This window comes from Anguilla rostrata, chromosome 1, assembly GCF_018555375.3.
Source record: "Anguilla rostrata isolate EN2019 chromosome 1, ASM1855537v3, whole genome shotgun sequence".
Lineage (NCBI taxonomy): Eukaryota > Metazoa > Chordata > Actinopteri > Anguilliformes > Anguillidae > Anguilla > Anguilla rostrata.
The window spans coordinates 78,608,177-78,631,691 of record NC_057933.1 but is presented as its reverse complement, the minus strand read 5'-3'; the positions used below and the strand labels follow the sequence as shown (position 1 = coordinate 78,631,691).

Genomic DNA, 23,515 nt, shown 5'->3' with positions numbered 1-23,515 from the left:
CGACCATTTAGCATTTTCAGGCATTCTGTCGACACGATTAACCCTTTGAAGAGTTGGTTTGGTTTTTTTGGAATGTTTTTCCCCCCCAAAAATTCCCCAAAAGTCAGTGTTCTAGGACTCCACCACTTTCAGTTACCAGAAGTCACTGTGACATCAGCATTGGAATGTTCAGATGAGAACATTCTAATCGCATATTTGTGATCTCACACCTTAAAAGGGTTTAAGAACTACAACCCAGTTCCATATCGCGCGTGAAGTCATTCAGAGTTTTAGCGTCTTCATTTTTACTCATTGATATTAGCACGGTAAATATGACATGAAAGACACACATTTTTCTTTTTTGAGTGGGCTCAACACATTAAAATATCAACCATCACCAGTTACGGAGCAATCAACGATAAACCAAAAACTCACATAAAATATGCGCATGGGAGGTTCGTAGACATGGACTGCATGTTCTGCCAGAGAGAGGAGAGTGCTTGAGCTGCCAGACTGTACTGTGCTGTTTTCATTATGAGTAAGTGTGGGTAGGCGAGAGAAAGTACATCTGTGAGTAACAGAGTGAGTAAGGGGTCAGAGAGAGGGGGTGTGTGTGTGTGTGTGTGTGTGTGTGTGTACAGACATGTCTGTAAATCTACTGTGAAAAAGTCCATGGGTTCAGGCTGCTTGTGTGTATAGGTCCACAGGGAGTGAGTGAGTATAGGCATTCATCGTTCAATTCTAGGGCAGGGCTGAGGACCACTGTGAGAGACTCCATTATGACACGCGAGCCAACTTCCAACCAATCAGGTAACAGAGTCACGCACCCCTCACAGAACTTCAGACCTCCGTGGACCTCTCAAGATAACGGATGTGGTACAGCAAGTCTGGATTCAGTGTTTCTCCTTAACTTCCACTTTCAAAACAAACAAGTTTTTTTCTTTTTTTTTGGTTTTCACAAATTATAGTTTGGAGAGTTCAGCAGTCGTTAACTTACCAAACTATGACTTGTAAAAAAGAATTTTAAAAAACGCTTGTCTATTGACTTTGAAACAATGTTTAGGACAACTGTTGCTTGAATGCAGGCCAAGGATAAAAGCACTGAGTCTGTCCCCACGATCTGACCACTGACAATTAGAGCTCTGCTTTCATCGCGTCCACACCACGCAGAGCTGGTCAGACCGCACACAGGACCGACACTGAGCAGGGAACAAACACACAGCTGTGGTCAGCCTCGGAAATGAGGACAAAGGTCACTGTTTATGACAGGTTAAACACGAAAACATTCAGCCTCAGAACCAGGGACAAACATCTCTGAGCACGACAGGCTGAACACAAACATCCAGCCTCAGAAACAGGGACAAACATCGCTGTGTACGACAGGCTAAACACAAAGACATTCAGCCTCAGAAACAGGGACAAACACCGCTGTGTACGACAAGCTGAACACAAACATCCAGCCTCAGAAACAGGGACAAACATCGCTGTGTACGACAGGCTGAACACAAACATCCAGCCTCAGAAACAGGGACAAACATCGCTGAGCACGACAGGCTGAACACAAACATTCAGCCTCAGAAACAGGGACAAACATCGCTGTGTACGACAGGCTGAACACAAACATTCAGCCTCAGAAACAGGGACAAACATCGCTGTGTACGACAAGCTGAACACAAACATTCAGCCTCAGAAACAGGGACAAACATCTCTGAGCACGACAGGCTGAACACAAACATTCAGCCTCAGAAACAGGGACAAACATCTCTGAGCACGACAGGCTGAACACAAACATCCAGCCTCAGAAACAGGGACAAACATCGCTGTGTACGACAGGCTGAACACAAAACATCAGCCTCAAAACAGGGACAAACATCGCTGTTACGACAAGCTGAACACAAACATTCAGCCTCAGAAACAGGGACAAACATCGCTGTGTACGACAGGCTAAACACAAAGACATCCAGCCTTAGAAACAGGGACAAACATCACTGTTTACGACAGGCTGAACACAAACATTCAGCCTCAGAAACAGGGACAAACATCGCTGTGTACGACAGGCTGAACACAAACATTCAGCCTCAGAAACAGGGACAAACATCTCTGAGCACGACAGGCTAAACACAAAGACATCCAGCCTCAGAAACAGGGACAAACATCGCTGTTACGACAGGCTGAACACAAAGACATCCGGCCTCAAAAACAGGGACAAACATCGCTGTGTACGACAGGCTGAACACAAAGACATCCGGCCTCAAAAACAGGGACAAACATCGCTGTTTACGACAGGCTAAACACAAAGACATCCAGCCTCAGAAACAGGGACAAACATCGCTGTGTACGACAGGCTGAACACAAAGACATCCAGCCTCAGAAACAGGGACAAACATCGCTGTTTACAGTGACACAAAACATCCAGCCTCAGAAACAGGGACAAACATCGCTGTGTACGACAGGCTAAACACAAAGACATCCAGCCTCAGAAACAGGGACAAACATCGCTGTTTACCACAAGTTGAACACAAACATCCAGCCTCAGAAACAGGGACAAACATCGCTGTGTACGACAGGCTAAACACAAACATTCAGCCTCAGAAACAGGGACAAACATCGCTGTGTACGACAGGCTAAACACAAAGACATCCAGCCTTAGAAACAGGGACAAACATCTCTGAGCACGACAGGCTAAACACAAAGACATCCCCTTGTCCGAAGAAGGCACGTGACATGCGTTTGGTGTTCATTTGGGGATGATTTTGAGCCGACCGGGCGCTCTGGCTGGTGCCGTACGGTTCAGGGATCCTCACCTGTCTGTTAAAAAGGCACAGATGAGGTTCTTGGCATCCTTGGAGATCTCCACGTCGTCGGGGAAGTTGAGCGAGTTTTTGTGGTCCATGATCTTACTGTAGGTCCCCACCAGTGAGTCCGCATAAAAGGGAGTGTCACCTACGAGGGAAAGAGAGAGAAAGATGGAGTGAGAGGGGGAGGGAAGGGGAGTGAGAGGAGAGGGAAGGGGGGAGAGAGAGATGAGGGGGGAGAGAGATGGAAGAGAAGAGGAAGAAGGAGAAAAGAGGGAGGAGGGAGCAAGAGAGAGGAAAAGTGTGAGAAGAAAGAAGGAGGGAGAGACGAGAGAAAGAAAGAGAATGGAAGGGGAGAAGGAGAGGAGCAGAGAGGGAAAAGAAAGAGAGGGAATAAGGGAGGGAGGGAGGGAAGGAGTTAAGGGGACAGGAACAGAGCTTCAGCTTCTCCATATTAACCCAGATCAGATATTGAGTCCCATCATGTTCACAGTCCAGTATCATCACCCCCCCACCCCCCACCACACACACACACACACACACACACACACAGAGGAGCGGTCCACTCACCGACCAGCATCTCGAAGATGAAGACCCCCACGGACCACCAGTCGCACTCGCGGCCGTAGTAGCCGTCGCCGCCCTGGGACTTCAGCACCTCGGGGGAGATGTAGTCCGGCGTGCCCACCGCCGTGTCGCAGCGCACCATCCCCGTCTGCGGAGCGAGAAGAAGCACCGCCCCCCCGTCAGTAACCGCCTCCCACCCGTCAGTGACCGCCTCCCACCCGTCAGTGACCGTCAGTAACCGCCTCCCACCCGCCAGTAACCGCCTCCCACCCGCCAGTAACCGCCTCCCACCCGTCAGTAACCGCCTCCCACCCGCCAGTAACCGCCTCCCACCCGCCAGTAACCACCTCCCACCCGTCAGTAACCGCCTCCCACCCGTCAGTAACCGCCTCCCACCCGTCAGTAACCGCCTCCCACCCGCAGTAACCGCCTCCCACCCGTCAGTGACCGCCTCCCACCCGTCAGTGACCGCCTCCCACCCGTCAGTGACCGCCTCCCACCCGTCAGTAACCGCACTCCTGTAACCATGGCTACCCGTCAGTAGCCGCAGTAACCGCCACCCACCCGTCAGTGACCGCCTCCCACCCGTCAGTAACCGCACTCCTGTAACCATGGCTACCCGTCAGTAGCCGCAGTAACGCAGTCATTCGCTGGCTATCCCGTTTACCCCTGCACACAGCCATTAGTGTGGCCCTAAGCTGTCCTCCGCTGTTTTTACCCCCGGGTGGTGGGTCAATTCCACTTCAGATCAGTCAACTCAGGACATTCACTGAAATTCAACATTGCAAGAATGTTCTACATTGTATTCATTTTCTAAATTGTTTGAATTGAGGCAGAATTGACCCCGCTCCCCTCACCCCCCTCAGGCTCACACTCTCCTGTTTTAACTCATGTTATTTGTCAGTGAGATGAGACCCGGTCCTCAGTTGGCCCTCCTGGAAGAGAGATCGAAGACTAATAATTGGCCTTTTTATCTCTCTCCAGCTTAGCTGCTGTACGGTGGTGCAAAATGGCCGCCGTGTGTCACCCAGGGGGGTTCCACGCACTGTCTAAGGTGAGCTTCCCCACCTCTGATGTGAAGTCCTTTCAGATCTTGAAAGGCGCTAAATAAATGCAATCCATTATCACCATTTTTATCCCCCCCGCCCCCCCCAGCAGACAGTCTGACTACGCTGCAGACAAGCAGGCAGTCCCCAGCCTCAGCTCTATTGTGTCCTCAAAGTCTGCTGCTGGCAAAATGCCTTTCATTTGTTCTGCTTTCATTGGGAATTACCCAATCACTGACTCCCCCCTCTGGCCATACCGTGAACTGCAAAATAAAAAATGAAAATGTTTTTTTCAAAACTAAAAATACCGGATTCCTGATTAACAGGCTCGCTGCTGTTTGATGGTGCTCTTGTGAATTCCCTGTACTCATACCCGGCACAGGTAACAACTTCTCACAAGCAAGTCACACCAGTTCAAATAAAAAAGAAGAAGAAAAATGTGTTTCTCTCCTAATCCACCCATTTTACGGCAAAGGAGTATTGTAAATCAGCTGTGAACCTGGACCTTGAATCGTTCACTAGAAAACTGATTTGAATTTCAAACTGTTCTAACTGGTGCCATAAACTAAAAAAAATTGCAGATATTGCCTCTGTCCACCAGGTGGTGCTGCTGGATAGCTCACCACAGGCACGGGGAAAGATTAACATTACACACATTCCCAGCCAGGAGGAAGTTTAAACGCTTCAGTGCTATCACAGCTATCAGGGTTCAACAGGCATTATTTCACAATGGCACTCACGGGAGTTGAAGTCCAGAGCTAGCGTAAAAGCACTACAAATGTGCCAGATATTGACTACAATTCCCATCAGCCCCACAGGATTAAAAAAAAAGCTACTGAAGGATCTGCACCATCGGTCAGACGGCGGGTGAATTAGGCAGCAGACTGTTGACACAGCATTAGTGTGTTTATCCGTGAAGTGCGTGCGTGCGACTGGGGTGAATCCCCAGTGTCTCTGCCAAAAGAACGGGTCCCTCACTGGAGGCTGTGTTTACGGAAGATCTCAGTCTCCCAGTCTCCCTGCGGGCCCACGGGGGGGGGGGGCTTCAAACACAGAGACATACTGTACCTCAAAAACCACCAGTCGAAGTTCCAACACTGAACATCATTATTACAGTATTGACTGTCACCTCTCCCTCACACGTACAAACACACAAAACTCTGACTGTTAATGGGCGAGCAAAGGCAGTCATCATCCTCTCTCTCTCCATGTCTCTTTCTCCGTCTCCCTCTTTCTCTTCCCCTCTGTCTCTTCTGCCCTCTCTCCCTCTCCTTCCATCCCTTTCTCTCTTCTCAATATGCACTGTGTGTCTCTCTGTCTATCTGTTCGGTTGCGTTGTTGTGTTCACAGTTTACAAGAGTGTCACCATGCACAAGTGTCCGTCAGTCTGTCTGTCCGTCCAGGTATTCACTTCTACAGTCAGTATGTGACATGTAGCGTTGATCGGTCTGTCCGTCTATCCGTCTATCCATCTGTCCATCCAGGCATTCGCAGTCATTTTGTGACATTGCATGTCCGTCTGGCCATCCAACTGTCTGTCTGTCCAGCTGTCCAGATTATTCACTTCTACAGTCAGTACATGACGTCGTGTTGGTCAGTCAGTCCGTCTGTCTGTCCGTCCAGGTATTTAGAGTCATTTTGTGACATGCTGTGTCCGTCCATCCGCCTGTCGGGGGGGTGGGGTGTGGGGGGGGGGTGGGCTGACCGTGTCCATCTTCATGCAGGTGCCGAAGTCGGCCAGCTTGAGGTGGCCCTGGCAGTCCAGCAGCATGTTGTCGGGCTTGACGTCGCGGTGGATGAAGCCCATGGAGTGGATGGCGTCCAGGGCCAGGACCACCTCGGCCGTGTAGAACCGCGCCCACTTCTCCGGAACGTCGTAGGTGCTGGTCAGGTTGACCAGGTCGCCCCCCGGCATGTACTCCATCACCATGTACAGGTAGCGGTCGTCCTGGAAGGCGCAGCACAGCTACGCCAAGAGAGAGAGACGTGTTAGAGAAGCATACACTCAACACATTAACTCAACACAGCACAGCTACAGAGAGAGAGAGAGATGTGTTAGAGAAGCATACACTCAACACATTAACTCAACACAGCACAGCTACAGAGAGAGAGAGAGAAGCATACACTCAACACATTAACTCAACACAGCACAGCTACAGAGAGAGGACGCGTTAGAGAAGCATACACTCAACACTACTCAACACAGACAGCTGCAGAGAGAAGTTAGGAAGCATACACTCACATATTACTCAACCAGCACAGCTACAGAGAGAGAGACGTGTTAGAGGAGCATACACTCAACACATTAACTCAACACAGCACAGCTACAGAGAGAGAAGACAGACACGATAACTCAACACAACAACCAACACAGCTACGAAGAGACACGTTAGAGAGCATACTCAACACATTAACTCAACACAGCAACTACAGAGAAGAGAGATGTAAGAGCATACCCCAACATTAACTCACACACACAGCTCAAGAGAACCGTGTAAAACATACACTCAACATACTCAAACAGCATAACATAACTGACAACACAACAACTAACACACACACAGGCACACAACAACACGCACAACAACGGACAAGACAACACAGCACAACTCAACACAAAACAGCACAACTCAATACAGTACAACTCAACACAACACAACATAACATAAACACAGCACAACTCAACACAACACTAGACACTGACATTTGACACAAACACAAAACAGAAACACAAATTAAAGCAGCCCAACTCATACCACAGCTACACAAATGAGCAGGACAGAAATGCGCTTGACTCAGCACAAGGCAGCCCAGCACAGGGTGACCCCACGGTGACCTCACCTGCACGACCCAGGGGCTGTCGGCGAAGGCCATGATGTCACGCTCCTCCCAGAAGAAGGCGGAGTCAGAGCGCTTGATCATCTCAAATTTACTCAGCAGCTTCATGGCGTAGACCTTCTGTGAGGCTTTATGCCGCACCTGGAGAGAGAGAGAGAACACACAAACTGTCAATAATCACACACACGCAGACACACACACACACACACACACACACACACACACTACATGCACACACACACACACACACACACACACACACACACACACACACATACATGCACACAGGCATGCACACACACGCGCGTGCACAGGCACACACACACAGACATAAACACTTGTCAATAATCACACACACACACACATACATGCACACAGGCATGCACACGCACACACACACACACGTGCACAGGCACACACACACACACACACACACAGACATACATGCACACAGGCAGCACACACACACACAGACTAAACACCTGTCAATCCACACACCTGTCAGAATAACCCCACACACACACACACACAATACAACAGTTGGATCAGTTGGGTACAGTAGGATCAGTCACATATAAATGGGATTAGTCACCTACAGTGGGATTAGATATACAGTACAGTAGGACCAGTCACATACGATGTGATCAGTCACATACAGCGGGATCAGTCACACACAGTGGGATCCGATGGATCAGTCACACAAAGTGGGATCAGTCATGGTCCAGTATGGTCTGTCCAACTCACCAGCTGGACCTCTCCAAAGGCTCCCCTACCGATGACCTTCACTCTGTCAAAATCCTCCGACTTCATCTGGAGATCCCGAATAGAGGCCATGACCTTCTCATCTGCAGAGAGAAGAGTGTGTTACTGTTAGAACCCATGACCTTCTCATCTGCAGAGAAAAGAGTGTGTTACTGTTAGAACCCATGACCTTCTCATCTGCAGGGAAAAGAGTGTGTTACTGTTAGAACCCATGACCTTCTCATCTGCAGGGAGAAGAGTGTGTTACTGTTAGAACCCATGACCTTCTCATCTGCAGGGAGAAGAGCGTGTTACTGTTAGAACCCATGACCTTCTCATCTGCAGAGAGAAAAGTGTGTGTTAGTGTTAGAGCCCATGACCTTCTCATCTGCAGAGAGAAGAGTGTGTGTTACTGTTAGAGCCCATGACCTTCTCATCTGCAGAGAGAAGTGTGTGTTACTGTTAGAACCCATGACCTTCTCATCTGCAGAGAGAAGAGTGTGTTACTGTTAGAGCCCATGACCTTCTCATCTGCAGGGAGAAGAGTGTGTTACTGTTGGAGCCCATGACCTTCTCATCTGCAGAGAGAAGAGTGCGTTACTGTTAGAACCCATGACCTTCTCATCTGCAGGGAGAAGAGTGTGTTACTGTTAGAACCCATGACCTTCCCATCTGCAGAGAGAAGAGTGTTTACTGTTAGAACCCATGACCTTCTCATCTGCAGAGAGAAGAGACAAGACTAATACTGTTAGAGACAATAGCACACCCTGGCATCCAAAACGCTGCTGTTCGAGGAGAAATCCACCACTGCATATTTATGTGTTGCATATTGTGGCAGCACCACGGAACATGCTTTTGTGATGTCATAAAAAAGCGACCAACCCCAAGTAGGCCCCAACCCCATAGCTGTACAAAATAAGTAATTGTACCTTACTGAACCCGTGTTCAGCAGTTGTCTACGATCATGAAAATGCACTTTTGTACGTCGCTTTGGATAAAAGCATTTGCCAAATGAATGTAATGTAATGTAGGCCAATCATCAGTTACGGTATACATGCAATGGAGTTACTCAAAGATGAGCTTCCTTCGACTTGAGTTCATTTAGCAATGAAGCAGTCAAACGGTCTCCAGGGTCGATAAAGCGATCATCATCTTGCCGCTTTAAACTAAACGACAGGCTCAGCGGAGAAGACTCACGGAGGTCTGGCACCTTCGAACCTTCGAACGCCGGCGAAGCCTCGGCACTTACATCGGTTTAAAAACGTTTCGATGTTCTTGTTTTTCCTCAGCGCGGGGAAGTCCAGGTCGAGAACCAGGGCGTTCATGGAGTCCTGAGGAGATGAGAGCATAATAATAATAATAATCAAACACTGAATTTAAAAAAACAGCGTAAACAACACAGATGAAAACAGGATGTTCCTTCAGCAATCAGCAAAATGGTAGCAGATGTTTCCCAATTTTTATCATTCAGAGAATTTTTTTTGTATTTAGAGGCAGCTGTTCACTCAAGGTTAGTTTCAGAAAGTGGAATATAACTGCCATAAATACAGCTCAATATGAAAAAAATATTTAACATTACTTAAAAAAATTTTTTTAAAAAAAGGGCAGTTAATTTAATTTAAAAACTAAACGTTAGTCAGTACAGTACAGGCACAGAGAAGAACACTATTTCCATTTCATATTTTGGTTTACACTTCCGTTAAGCGTTTTCAGGTCTAGAGGTACGGTAGGCCCACATAATAAGCTTTTATTTCTGGGTATTCTAGTGCATGCATATGCAGAAAACAATGAGTGGGTGTGAGACTATTTCCATAGCAACACCAACCACAGAGCACAGCTGTGCCTGATCTGATATCTCCATGGAGACATTACCCTGAGTTCCATTAACTTGCCGGTCAAAAAAAAAAAAAAAAACACGTTCTGAACTCAGTGACCCTTGCCACACCCCCCAACAACGAGCCCATGGCCACGCCCCCTTAAACCGGGCGACCATCTGATGTGTGCTGATGTGTACGGTTCATAGGAATCCCCTCCGACAGAAGTGACTATTTAAGGGAAAAAAAACAAATGTAGCGCCGCGGCACAGGAAGTGACACGTCACGTCCCGGACTTTAAAGATAATTCGGCGGTGTCAGGAAGTGGGTTCCGCCACCGGTCCTGCGAGTCATTTCCCCCTGCCGCCGTGAGCGTTTCCTCAGCAACCGAGCGGCTTTAAATGGCACTCGGGGCCCCAGTGCATGCTGGGGGAATTTAAAAAACCACCAAGTTTAACAAAAACGCTCAAAGCGCTTTACAGCGAGGGAGAAACTCGGCTCAGCCACCGCCAACGTGCAGCAGCGCCCGCCTTGGGTGATGCACGGCGGCTATTTTGCCCCAGAACGCTCACCACACATCAGCCAACGTGGAGGGGGGAGAAAATCATTTTTAGCCAATCAAATCAGGGGATGAGCAGGTAGCAGCAGGGTGTGCCAGGACACTGAAACGGAAACACGCATTACATTACATTACATTTATTTAGCAGACGCTCTTATCCAAAGCGGCGTAAAAAATATCATGGTCGTTGGACAACTACAAAACACAGGTTCAGTAAGGTACAAGCTACACCCCCCTCTGCCCTTCCCCCTCACTCCCTCTCCCCCTGCTCCCCCCTCCTCTGCCCCGCCCCCCCCCCTGCCCCCTCCTCCTCTCCCCCCCTCCACCCGGGAGAGGCAGGAAGTATTTAGCGTTTGGAACATCCATTCCAGGCGTGTTTGTGGGCCCCGGCCCGGCAGATAGAGAGCCCCTCTCTTCCTCGCCGATTAGCTTCCCGCGTACGATTAGAAGCCGCGGGGGGGGGGGGGGGGGGGGGCGACGTGTCACTGTGGGCGGGGCTAGACGCAGGACACCCCCCCCACAGAGAGACAGGCCTCCCCGAGAGCAGACACCACAGAGACGAGAGCATCGACACAGAGACGGAAAAAAACAGAAAGAGGAAGAAAGAACAACAACAGAGGGAAAGACAAAAACAGACTGAAAGAGTAGACCAAAAAGCAGAAAGCCCCAGACACGCAGACGCACACACACACACACACACACACACACACACACACACACACACACACACACGCAGGCACGAACACGCACGCGCATACACACACGAACGCACACGCGCGCGCGCACACACACACACACACACACACACAAGCTCTCTGGTAACTTTCCAAGAGGAGAAAATATAGAATAAGAATGAACTCAGCATAAGGTGACACATGGAGATATGAATAAGAATAAAGATTTTTTTTAAAAGTTCAGAGCCCTCCTAAAGCATGGGAACAGTAGAGAGAAATTTGTTATTTTTGCTACGGTATGTCCTTAAGGCATTTGAATTTTGGCTCAAAAGATGAAGGAGACAAAAGCATAGAGTTTTATTTCACGGTATCTGCATGCGCAGATGTTTTACCGTCTCACAGAAACAGCCGATTTTGTGTCCAGTCCCCTCACTTTCAGCTCAAGAGTAAACCAAAGCAACGAGGCTGAACGCTCAGTCGCGCAGACCAGGAAGTGCAATAACTGCATCGAGTCCTGTGACCCGCTGACCTCGCCAAACATTTGCCGTCTTCTATGGAAGTTACTTCCTGGGCCTGAAATCCAAAGCACATAGCAAAAAAAAAAAAACCTAAATTTCTCTCCAGCGGTAACATACTTTTGGGGGGCTCGGTATAACAGGCGGGAACAACGAGGGGAACCTTGCGTCATGCGAAGGCTGTAAAGACGGCCCGCGAGATGTGGCCCACAGAACAGCGTACAGAAGAGGATAAAATAAAAATATGAGCCCACCCCACCGCTGCTGCTGCCCCCCCCTCCCCCTCACCCGCTCACCCCCTGCCCCCCCACCCCGGGCCCCGTCTCCAGGCACGCAGAAGAGAAAACAAGCCGTGTGCCCTGAACGGCTGGAGGCCCCGATGTTTCAGTGTTTTTTATGGAATTCCTTCCTCGCGTTTAAAAATAGTCGTTGGAAGAAGCGGGGGGTGGGGGGGGGACGAGGGGCTGGGGGGAGAACAGAACACGGACGTGCCTATCGGGCCGAAAGGCAGAGCTGTGGAACGGGCGCTGGCACTGAGAGAGAGGGAGAGAGAGGGAGAGAGAGGGAGAGAGAGGGGGAGAGAGAGAGAGAGAGAGAGAGAGAGAGAGAGAGAGAGAGAGAGTGAGAGAGAGAGGGAAGGAGGGAAGAGAGAGGGGAGAGAGAGGGAGAGAGAGGAGAAAGAGGGAGAGAGAGGGAGAGAGAGAGAGAGGGAGAGAGGAGAAAGAGAGGGAGAGAGAGGGAGAAAGGGAGAGACGAGAAAGAGAATGAGAGAGAAGGGGGGCCCAGTTCCACACTCTCTCTCTGCTCCCTCTGTCTGGCTCTGGCTCCAGCTGAACGGTACGGTACCCCCACCTTCCAACTCCGAGCAGCACCTGTCAGTCAGACGCAAACCCCGCCCACTTCCCAACTCAGCCAAACATGGAGGAGGAGGAGGAGGAGGCTGAATGACTCCCTCCCACTGACCCCAAAGATCCCGCCCCTCCAAACACGCTGGTCACAGGGTCACGGGGGGGTGGGGGGGTTAGGGACAGCAGAGCACCGAGGGATGCTAACGGGCTCTCCCAAATGAGATCCCGTACCTCACACTCCATACTCTGCCATTTCACCTGCAAAGAAGCACTTTGCCTCAAGCCAAGGAAAACCTCCCTGACTGAGCCTGTGGTTTGGACACTAGCCTGTGGTTCCTGTAGTGAGGACAGTTCAGACCACACTGAGTAAGGCCACAGAGAGAGAGTGAGGGAGAGAGAGAGAGAGTGTTCAGGCCTCTATTCGTTCTCTTCCTGTACTGTCCCCTTCACTTGGTCACATGTTCACTAGCCCTGCCCCAAATACGCCAACGACCAGGAGCTCCGCTTCCTCATTACCGCACATAAAACATTTCTCACGCCTCCACCATTTCCTCACCCCTCTCCAAACCTCCCGGAGCTCAAATGGGCCGCTGGACTAGGACACAGACACAGACAGACGCAGGTACAGACACAGGCACTGACACTAGGGAAGACACTGACGCAGATACAGACAGACACAGACACAGACAGACACAGACAGACAAATGCAGACAGACAGACAGACACAGACACAGACAAACAGATGCAGACAGATAAACGCAGAGAAACACACAGACAGACAGACAGAGACTTAGACAGACAGAGACTCAGACAGACAGACAGACAGAGACTCAGACAGACAGACAGACAGACAGACGCAGCTCCTGCGCATCGTTGCAGATCTGCGCAGTTGTGACAGAGAGGAGGCTGGGGCTCAGGTGCTCCAGGCGCTCGCCTCTTTAAGACAGACGACAAGGCACCACCTGAAACCCTGCAGTGCATTGTGGGCCAGGTTCACTGTCCCTGAACATCTGCAGCAGCATCAGGGCTTCTGGAAATCTCCCTGGAGAACCCACGTCTTTACTCACACATGATGCAAGAGCAACATGAACGAAAACAATATGGAGAACACAGAGTACTTACTGTACACTCCCAGTACATACTGCATACTCCGAGTACTTACTGTACACTCCCAGTACATACTGCATACCCCAAGTACTTACTGTACACTGCAGCAAACACTGTTCGGATATTTCTATTCTGATGCAAAGTAAGAAATTTACATTACTAATAAACTACAAGTGAACAAATCAGATGTGTACATGTATAGTATATGTAACATCTTTACAGCACAAATGACAATACTTGACCTAGGTCACATTATATATGCGCTATATATTTTTCCCCAATTGTTTTTATACAAAGCAATGGCTTTACTGTTTACATTTTCTTTCAATATCACACTACCTGGAGATGTTAGACAGCTGGATAGATGCTAGGGTGAATCCGCTAAGAAGGTTAACACCCACTCTGTGTGACAGGGCATCGGGACACGGGAGGACAAGGAACATCACTCTCACGCACAATGACCACCGACCGCTGACAAAAGAGCAGGGGAAGCGAGCCGGAGAAAGGCCGTCGCCCCTGTGGCCCCGATAAGGCCAAATGCTCACGGGGCCTTTTTTATCACAAAGAGAACCTTCCGGTAACACGGCCTCCGTCAGGCGCCCGGCACCCGAGCTCCCAAACAGCGGTAAAACAGAGACGCCAGCGGCAACCTTTAAACGCAGAGGCGCCGCGGCGTAGCCTCAAAATTCACTTACTGTAAAATCTGAGCCGCCGAGCCTGCTGTAAGCCTGTCCACAGATTCATTTACAGTAAAATCTGAGCCTGTCTACACTCTACGTAACTAGCCTCCACACGATTCATTTACAGTAAAATCTGAGCTCTGTACCTACAAGATTCATTTACAGTAAAACCTGAGCCGCCGAGCTCTGTACCTACGATTCATTTACAGTAAAATCTGAGCTCTGTACCTACACGATTCATTTACAGTAAAATCTGAGCTCTGTACCTACACGATTCATTTACAGTAAAATCTGAGCTCTGTACCTACACGATTCATTTACAGTAAAATCTGAGCTCTGTACCTACACGATTCATTTACAGTAAATCTGAGCTCTGTACCTACACGATTCATTTACAGTAAAATCTGAGCTCTGTACCTACACGATTCATTTACAGTAAAATCTGAGCTCTGTACCTACACGATTCATTTACAGTAAAATCTGAGCTCTGTACCTACACGATTCATTTACAGTAAAACCTGAGCTCTGTACCTACACGATTCATTTACAGCAGTTAAAAGTCGAGCGACGCAGTGCTCTTCACGGGTCGGGTTCAAAGGTCACAGATTGTCATGACAGCGCCGAGCTCGAGAGTGCAGAAGCGAGCGCTTCTGGGTGGTGCTGTAGCAAAGACACCAACCCACCCCCTACCCCACCCCACCCCCCAGGGCTGTTAGCTTAGTGCACATCTCAGCTCTAATCTAATCCGCCCCGAAATGAAACACAGCCCTTGGCGGAAACGCAGCCAGGATGATGCTCGTTCCTCTTCCTCATACTTTGCACAAGTGACATCACTCAAAAAAAACAAAAACAAAAAAAAAAAACAACAGCAGCACAGACTTTTCTAACCCACCGACTTCCTTCACTCGATCACAGAAGAGGAAAGAGAAATAGAGGGTAAGGGGGTAAATTGGGGGGGGGGGGGGGGAGAGTGATCAGACAACCCACCTCTCTTGTTCCCTCAGCAGTTTTTTGGCTGGGAGGGACAGTAAAAATAACTGCTCAAGTCACTGTGCCTGTTCAGGCGAGCAAGACATCATTCAAGCACTTATCCGCGTCACAGAGGGTTTAAATCAGCTCGCTATGGCAATAAAGTGGCCAACATTATCTTCACTGCTAAAAATACTACATTGACAACCTCCCGCATAATTTATGCTGATCCACACCATCGTCAGCATACGTCAGGAAGCTAAAAATGCTTCAGACTGCTAATTTTAGATTAGGTAAACACACATCAGATCCCAACAGGACTAGTTACGTAGCTCTAAAGTGGAATCTCACAATGTGTTAAGACTGAGTCATCGGGCTACCGAACTGCCTGCAGTTCAAAATGGCTTCTCTTAATGAGCCAGCACAGCGCTCAGGACGTCACTGGAAACGAATGCGGTTCCATTCACAGGAATCAGCTCAGAGAGTGAGCTGCTAATGACATCACCCACGCAGATAAACGCGCACACGCATACGCACGCTCCTGCGCGTCACAGAGCTGCAGACCTGCTCTAAACTGAACCCCGGGTTCGAGCAGCCCTCTGGCCGCCGCCGCGACCTTTGCCCCCGGCGTGACCCCGCAGTGGTCGGGGGGGGGGCGGGGGAAGAGGAATGCCAGATAGGGGTTGGGTAACTGCCAGACAGGCCTGCCCACACAGGCACAATGCACACCATCTCCCCCCCCCCCCCTTCCCCCAGTCTCCTAATAATAGCCCCCACTAACTGCCCCACCCCACCCAGGCAGTCTACGGCCCGGGGGTCACAGCATCGTCCCCAAACTGACCCCCGGAGAGTCTGCCACCTCAAAACTCCCCCAGAGAGCCGGAAACTGGGCAACTCCCTCTACAGAAGGGCTGCACACGTCTCTCAGCAGCTAGGATGAGTTCATGTGTGAGACACTACATTCAGTACGCAACGTTAGCTTGTTAGCAAACACTACAAGCTAAAAACACAAAACCAGTGCAAATGTACAGCAAGTCTTAAAGCACTAATGTAATGGTGTTGGCTTTTGTCCACTAAGGTGTGTCTGCATGTGTGATTTTATTCACGATTGTGTTGTGCATTGTTTGTCCACATATACAGGTGTGTCTGCATGTGTGTGCACTTTTATTCACGTATGTGTGTGTGTGTGTGCGTCATTGTTTGTCCACATATACAGGTGTGTCTGCATGTGTGTGCACTTTTATTCACGTATGTGTGTGTGTGTGTGTGCACGAGTGTGTGCAGGGCGGGGACCCCAGGACGCCTCTGAGATCGTGTGGGGGTCCCCGAGTCAGAAAAAGGTTGAAAACCCCCCATTTTTAAAAGCCATCTATACCAGCAAATTCGAGCGTTGCCATGGTTGCTCGCCGCAGATCGTTCCGGACTCTCTCCTGCCCGCCCACACGCAGGCACCGCAGGTTTAAGGAAGGCTGCCTCTCACGAGAGCGAGGCGTCGCCGACCCTCACACGGCAACCGTTAAAGAGTGACCAATCACAAACGCCCATCTTTCATTCGCTGGCCTATCAGCACACAGAACCCGTCAAACAGTCGCAGTTATGGAGCATGTCCAATATAATGGGGTTAAAAATATTCATCTGGAGTGGTTATCCTGCATTTGCAAGTTAGATGAACACAAAAAAGAGTCATTTATCGCGTTTAATTTATTCTTCGTAGTTGCTCGTTTAGACGGGAGCTCTGACGAGCGTTCATTTTCCCAGCATTCCTGTCCTGGAGGCGGGTCTCCACTGCATTGGCAGGCAGGGGAAGGGGGGGGGGGGGGGCGACAGCTGGTTTCCTTCACAACGCAGTATCTTCAGTTCCTCGCTGGTCGAGTCCAGGCGACGACAAAATAAGTTTGTTCTATAACCACCGCGGCGTAATCTTCGCCGACGGGGAGGCTGGAACCGGAAACGGAACGCTGCGTCGTATTTAAACCGGCTTACGCCAACAGCCAGTCACCATGGCTAAAGCGCACACACACACACACACACACACACACACACGGCTGGCAGTGCGTCAGAGAAAAGCAGGAGACTGCAGGAGCCTGTGTCTCCACTTCCATTCAGCTCACGTGAGAAATTAACCGAAATTAAGTTTGGTTGAAAAATATTGCCGCCCCCCCCCCCCCCCCCCAATTTATTAACTGAATTTTAATGAATTTCTTGTATTAACTGAAGTGGAGTTGAGCTAACCCCTGCTGAACAGTGTGGGTGTATCATGCTCCCTGTATGACTGGTGTTCTAACAACAATAACAGCCAGGAAGTAGTTACTGAAGTTTAAAAAGCAGTTCCTGTCCTCTGTGCCTGGCGGATTCCTCTGGCTTTATGTTTTATACATTCCGTGCCCCAGCGATACAAAGGCTGGCAATTCACCCATGATCAATTCACACCGCGCAGTCATTGGCCCGGAGGCTAACCCAAACCACCAATGAGGCGAGATGAAAGGAAAAGGGTTCCATGCCACAGATTCTGGTCTAACCTGACGATCTGCTTCTATATCCACCGCTTCCACATTCTGAAAACAAAGGGCTGGAACTCCAGGCCTGGAGGGCCGCAGCGTGGGCAGAATTCTGTAGCAAAAGTTCCTGTAGCAAATGGGCGTGTGGATTGATTACACACACAGGTGCTAAAGCACACTGAAAATCAGTACAGGCCGTAGAGGCCATGTAGGATTTGGGGTTGAGATGCCCATTCTCAAAGGTGTTAGAATGCTATGTTATAGCCTAGTTCATGAATATTCATGGAGAAACGTGAACAATGAGAACATCCACTCCCACAGTGCTGCCCTCGACCACGCCCATTTCAGAATATCCATGTAGACGAAAAAAGAACTTTTGATGGTAAGAATGTGAACCTGACTCTCTGATTGGTCACCTGCAATGGGCTGACTCTGTCAGGGCTTGGGATTGGACACATGCAGGTGGACTGGATTCTGTGTGTAAGCCAGGAATAAAGGCAGCTTTTGAGCAATTTAAAAATGGTGGGTTCCCCATCTCAGACTGAAATTCAGACCGTGCCAGTGCTGACAGCAGCCAGTAGCCCCATGGGGCGATGCGTAGCTAATTAGCAACTGCTTCGCCCAGGGTGTGGGACATTTCAGCTGGTTAGGTGCCTGCCTTTCATCGCCCTGTAGTGCCCCACCCCTACCGCCCACCCCCCCCACCCCACCCACCCAATCGAATGGGTCCCCGTGGACTGCATGCCAAAGTCACATATGTAAGGTCTTCCTTTGACTCTACCCTGTGTGAGCTTGGCTGTGGGCTGGGGTGTGAAAAGAAGCAGCTGGAGACCCCGCGCATTTCGGAAGGGCCCCCGTGGATGTCTTCGCCCTCCCGAATCGACAGAGGGGATTCTTGCACGAACACGGCTTCAAACAGAAACTGGACCTTCAAAAACGAAGGTGGGAATTGGATATATTCAGCCCCACAGCCAAATTCATTTTTTAAAAAATATTTTGGGGGGGGATTTGGAACGCAGTGAGATTGGCAGGGAAAGCACCCCTTCGCTCTAATCACCATGGAGATGAAAAATAAACACGTCCATGAGCCGTTTTCTCTCTCGTGTCTCGTTCTTAATACCGCTGCACTTTCAGGCACAAAGAGGCCAGAACAAGAGGCCCACTTACAGTGATTCATGAGAGGGAGTAACTGAGTGTTTGTGTGTGCGCGAGTGAGTGCGCGTGCGTTAATGTGTGTGTGTATTTGTGTGTGTATTCGTGTGCGTGCGTGTGTGTGCACGTGTATGTGTGCGTGCATGTGTGTGCGTGTGCATGTGAGTGTGCGTGTAAGTGCGTGTGTACGTGTGTGTCTGCGAGTGTCCGCGTGCGTACAGTATTACACTAAGGTTGATTCTCCTATGTTAGCACAGGCATCGGTACTGCAAATCTCACATCTCCAGAATCTCGGCTGAATTTGAGGACACTGAACCCGTTCTCCGCACATGCACCCAGCCTGCACTCCTGCTCCAAACGGCAGAACCGAGCCAACGCTGAGCTGACAGCCAAACTGCCCGGCAACAACTGAGTCATAGCTGAGCGGCTCACTGATCGTTCTGCCAAGCACACAGACACAGACACACAGACACGCACACGCAGACAGACACAGACACACACACACACACAGACACGCAGACACGCACACAGACAGACACAGACACACACACACAGACACACACACACACACAGACATGCACATGCAGACAGACACAGACAGACACAGACACACACACACAGACACGCACGTGCAGACAGACACAGACACACACAGACAGACACACACACACAGACACAGACACAAACACAGACACACACACACACACACACACACACACACAGACAGACACAGACACACACACGCAGTCCAGGACTGGAGTGTATTCCCAGACACCAGATCTCCCACAGCACACTCTGGGGGGACCGCTCCTTCGCCGCTTTTCACTCTCAACCAAAATCTTGATTGGATTTCGCAACATAACATTTACGCCCCTCAACTTAGGCCGTTCAGCGAGGCATTTACAGGAAGCAGCGTCGGCTGCATGCTAATTCGATTGAATCTGAAGTCAATATCAGGGGTGTAGAACCCGAAACACGCTGGTGTGGGCGTGGGTGGTTGTTTTAGCCCAGTACGAAGACAACTGATTCGATTACTCTACACCAGCGTTTCCCAACCAGTGTGCCGTCAGGCAAGGTCAGGTGTGCCGTGCGATAAATCCTTAAAAAAAATGTTTTATGTTAAAATTAATTTTTAAAAAACTTAAATGAAAAAAATCCCATTCACAAAAGCCAAAATAAATGTCATTAATATGCATATCGCTTAACTAAAACCCCAAAAGAATATTTAGGCCTACTGTTGGCACGTCACATCAACGTCAGTACATCGCTCGTGGTTTTTTTCTGTCGGTGTGGTGTGCCATGAGATTCTGTAAATTTGGAAAGTGTACCGCGGAAGGAAAAATGTTGGGAAACGCTGCTCTACAAGGTCTTGATTAAAGAGCATTTTTAAACTAGCAGATTCTGGTGTCGGAGTGCCGCGTTTAAACAAAAAAATGCACCCGCACCAGCTGTTTTGGGATTAGACTGGACGGCCCTGCTCAAGATTCTCCACAAACTGTTAGTTTCAAAGTCCAGACTTTCAGCACCTCCTTCACCGACGTCACCTGTAGGTCAGTGAGTGAACCGGTTAAAAATGCGACCTCCTTCAAAAAGGGAACATCTGCACTGCACATTACAGAAAACGAGAACACTTGCTGTCTGAGGAAGGATCTGTATGATTGAAAGCCCTCAATGAATAATCACGCAATATTGCTTATTTGCAACCTGAGTGTCTGGTCATTAATTTGGCATTAAGAGGGGAAGCCGTCCCCTCAGCAGATGCTAAAGAGTCTAATTAAAAGGCAATTAGCAGTTCGTTATACTTCAGGAATTGGGCCCAAGGTGGAAGAAAAAGCAGAACAGACAGGGGTACCCCCCAGCACCAAAACAGACAGGGGTACCCCCCAGCACCCAAACAGACAGGGGTACCCCCCAGTACCCAAACAGACAGGGGTACCCCTCAGCACCAAAACAGACAGGGTACCCCAGACCAAACAGACAGGGGTACCCCCAGGACCCAAACAGACAGGGGTACCCCCCAGCACCCAAACAGACAGGGGTACCCCCCAGTACCCAAACAGACAGGGGTACCCCTCAGCACCAAAACAGACAGGGGTACCCCCCAGGACCCAAACAGACAGGGGTACCCCCCAGGACCCAAACAGACAGGGGTACCCCAGCATCCAAACAGACAGGGGTACCCCTTGCACCTAAACAAACAGGGGCACCCCAGCACCCAAACACCCCAGAGTTTGGGAACCTCCCGTAGGATGCACTGTGCTAAATGATCTGAATGCTCATACCTTCAGTTTCAGAAAGATATGCTGGCAGTGAACACAAAATGGCCGCAGAACACTACAGAAGGCCCGACTCCTCCGCAGAACACACAGGGACAGAGAGAGTCTGACCGGTTAAATACGACCAGAATGCTACGACCTGACGATGACCACAGTGGGCTGGACCTGACCACAGGGAACGCAGCACAGCCGCAGAACACAGGTGAGCTTGCACACAGGTGGATAACAGAGCACAGTGCGCACGGCAGAAAACAGGAAGGGGAATCAGCCCTGCAGAATGAGGCAGGAGCGAGGAGGGAGACCACACAGCTGCGCAGATAAAAACATGAGCAGGGATACCACACAGCTGTGCAGATAAAACCATGAGCAGGGATACCACACAGCTGTGCAGATAAAAACATGAGCAGGGATACCACACAGCTGTGCAGATAAAACCATGAGCAGAGATACCACATAGCTGCGCAGATAAACGCAAAGTGGAGAGACTGCACAGCTGCACGGCTAAATGCAAAGTGGAGAGACTTCACAGCTGCACAGCTAAACCCAAAGCAGAGATACCACACAGCTGCACAGCTAAACCCAAAGCAGAGATACTACACAGCTGCACGGCTAAACGCAAAGTGGGGAGACTGCACAGCTGCGCAGATAAACGCAAAGTGGGGAGACTGCACAGCTGAGCACGAAGCAGAGACACCACACAGCTGTGTTAAATGGAGAGCAGAGATGTCATACAGTCGCTCAGATATGCTGTGAGTGGGAGAGCTCCAGCTTCAGTCTGAATTGTCAATGGACAGCAGGAGCTGTCAGACGCCTACACAGCGATGGAGCAGGGGCTCTGAACAGGAGTGTGAGAGAGCACAGGGGGGTGTGACAGAAGGCCCGGGGGCTGGGGAGGTGGGCAGGGGAGGGGTGTGACAGAGGGGGTGAGAGGGGTGGGGGGGTGAGTAATGAGGCAGACATAAGAACAAAAGCCTAAACCACAGCCTGTCTTCACGTCTGCTAACGCTACCGCTAACGCTCCCTCCTCCCAATGCACTGTGGGCTATAAATACAGCCTGACTCACCCTCAAACACACACACGCGCACACACACACGCACGCACGTACACGCACACACGCACGCACACACACACACGCACGCACGTACACGCACACACGCACGCACACACACACGCGCACGCACACGCACACGCGCACACACACACACACACACGCACGCACACGCGCACGCACACGCACACACTCGCACACACACACGCGCACAAACACACGCACACACACGCGCGCACGCACGCACGCGCGCACACGCACACACACACACGCGCACACCACACACGCGCACACACACGCGCACACACGCACGCACACACACACACACACGCGCACGCATGCACGCACGCACCACAGCACGCACCACGCACGCACGCACACACACACACACATGCACACACACGCACGCGCACACACACACACACGCGCACACACACACACACGCATGCACACACACGCACACACACGCACGCACACACTCACACACGCGCACGCACGCACGCACGCACACACACGCACACACACGCACGCACGCACGCACGCACGCACGCACACACACACACACACACACACCTTTTCATGTGAAAGCCTGGCCTGTCTCCACTCTGACCCGGTCAGATCCTGCCAGTGTTCATACACTCAGAAACGTGCTGTACAGAAACACTGTATTTAAAGAGCCATAGTTACACACATCACAGAGCACTGAAATACCACTAACACAGATAAACCCCCAACCCATGTGTCTCCACTGGTGCACTGTGTCTGTGCTGGGTCTCTATCAGTGCCCTGTGTCTCTACAGGTGCCCTGTGTCTGTGCTGTGTACCTATCAGTGCCCTGTATCTCTTCAGGTGCCCTGTGTCTGTCCTGTGTCTCTATCGGTCCCCAGTGTCTCTACAGGTTCCCTGTGTCTGTCCTGTGTCTCTATCGGTTCCCTGTGTCTCTACAGGTTCCCTGTGTCTGTCCTGTGTCTCTATCGGTTCCCTGTGATCGTGCTGTGTCTGTATCGGGGACCTGTGTCTGTGCTGTGTCTCTATCGCTGGCCTGTGGCATGTTTCTGGCAAAGATCAGCCCTCTGTCTCTCTCTCTCTGAAGGTACAGTTCATCTGCAGCACAGTTACAGCCGTAGGCATGCGTGATGTAATGCCTCCTAATTAGTGGATGTAGAGCTCTGTTCTGTCACGAAAAAAACGTGTCGACACCGACGGCTGTACAGGAGTACAATGCCTGCAGGGGACCAGAGGATATGCAGAAACAACCTTTCAAATGCAGGAGACATCTGTAGGATAAAAAGCGCATTTCTACTGCAGGGGAGATCATCTGTGGGACAGGAAGTGCATTTCTACTGTGGGTAAGATGTGTGGGACAGGTAGTGCATTTCTACTGCAGGGGAGATCTGTGAGACAGGAA

General features: G+C 50.2%; 1 protein-coding gene across 4 annotated transcripts in view; it reads right to left on the bottom strand.

Moving 5' to 3' along the window:
• rock2a (rho-associated, coiled-coil containing protein kinase 2a) overlaps positions 1-23,515 on the bottom strand; it is a 72,619-nt gene that overhangs the window by 30,088 nt on the left and 19,016 nt on the right. For all 4 annotated transcript variants that reach the window (XM_064302759.1, XM_064302781.1, XM_064302749.1 and 1 more), the window contains exons 2-7: positions 9,216-9,297; positions 7,970-8,070; positions 7,229-7,366; positions 6,093-6,353; positions 3,345-3,489; positions 2,784-2,922 (exon numbers count right to left, since the gene is read on the bottom strand). In XM_064302759.1, the coding sequence (XP_064158829.1) occupies positions 2,784-2,922; positions 3,345-3,489; positions 6,093-6,353; positions 7,229-7,366; positions 7,970-8,070; positions 9,216-9,297 (866 nt within the window). The remainder of the gene's footprint in view (positions 1-2,783; positions 2,923-3,344; positions 3,490-6,092; positions 6,354-7,228; positions 7,367-7,969; positions 8,071-9,215; positions 9,298-23,515) is intronic.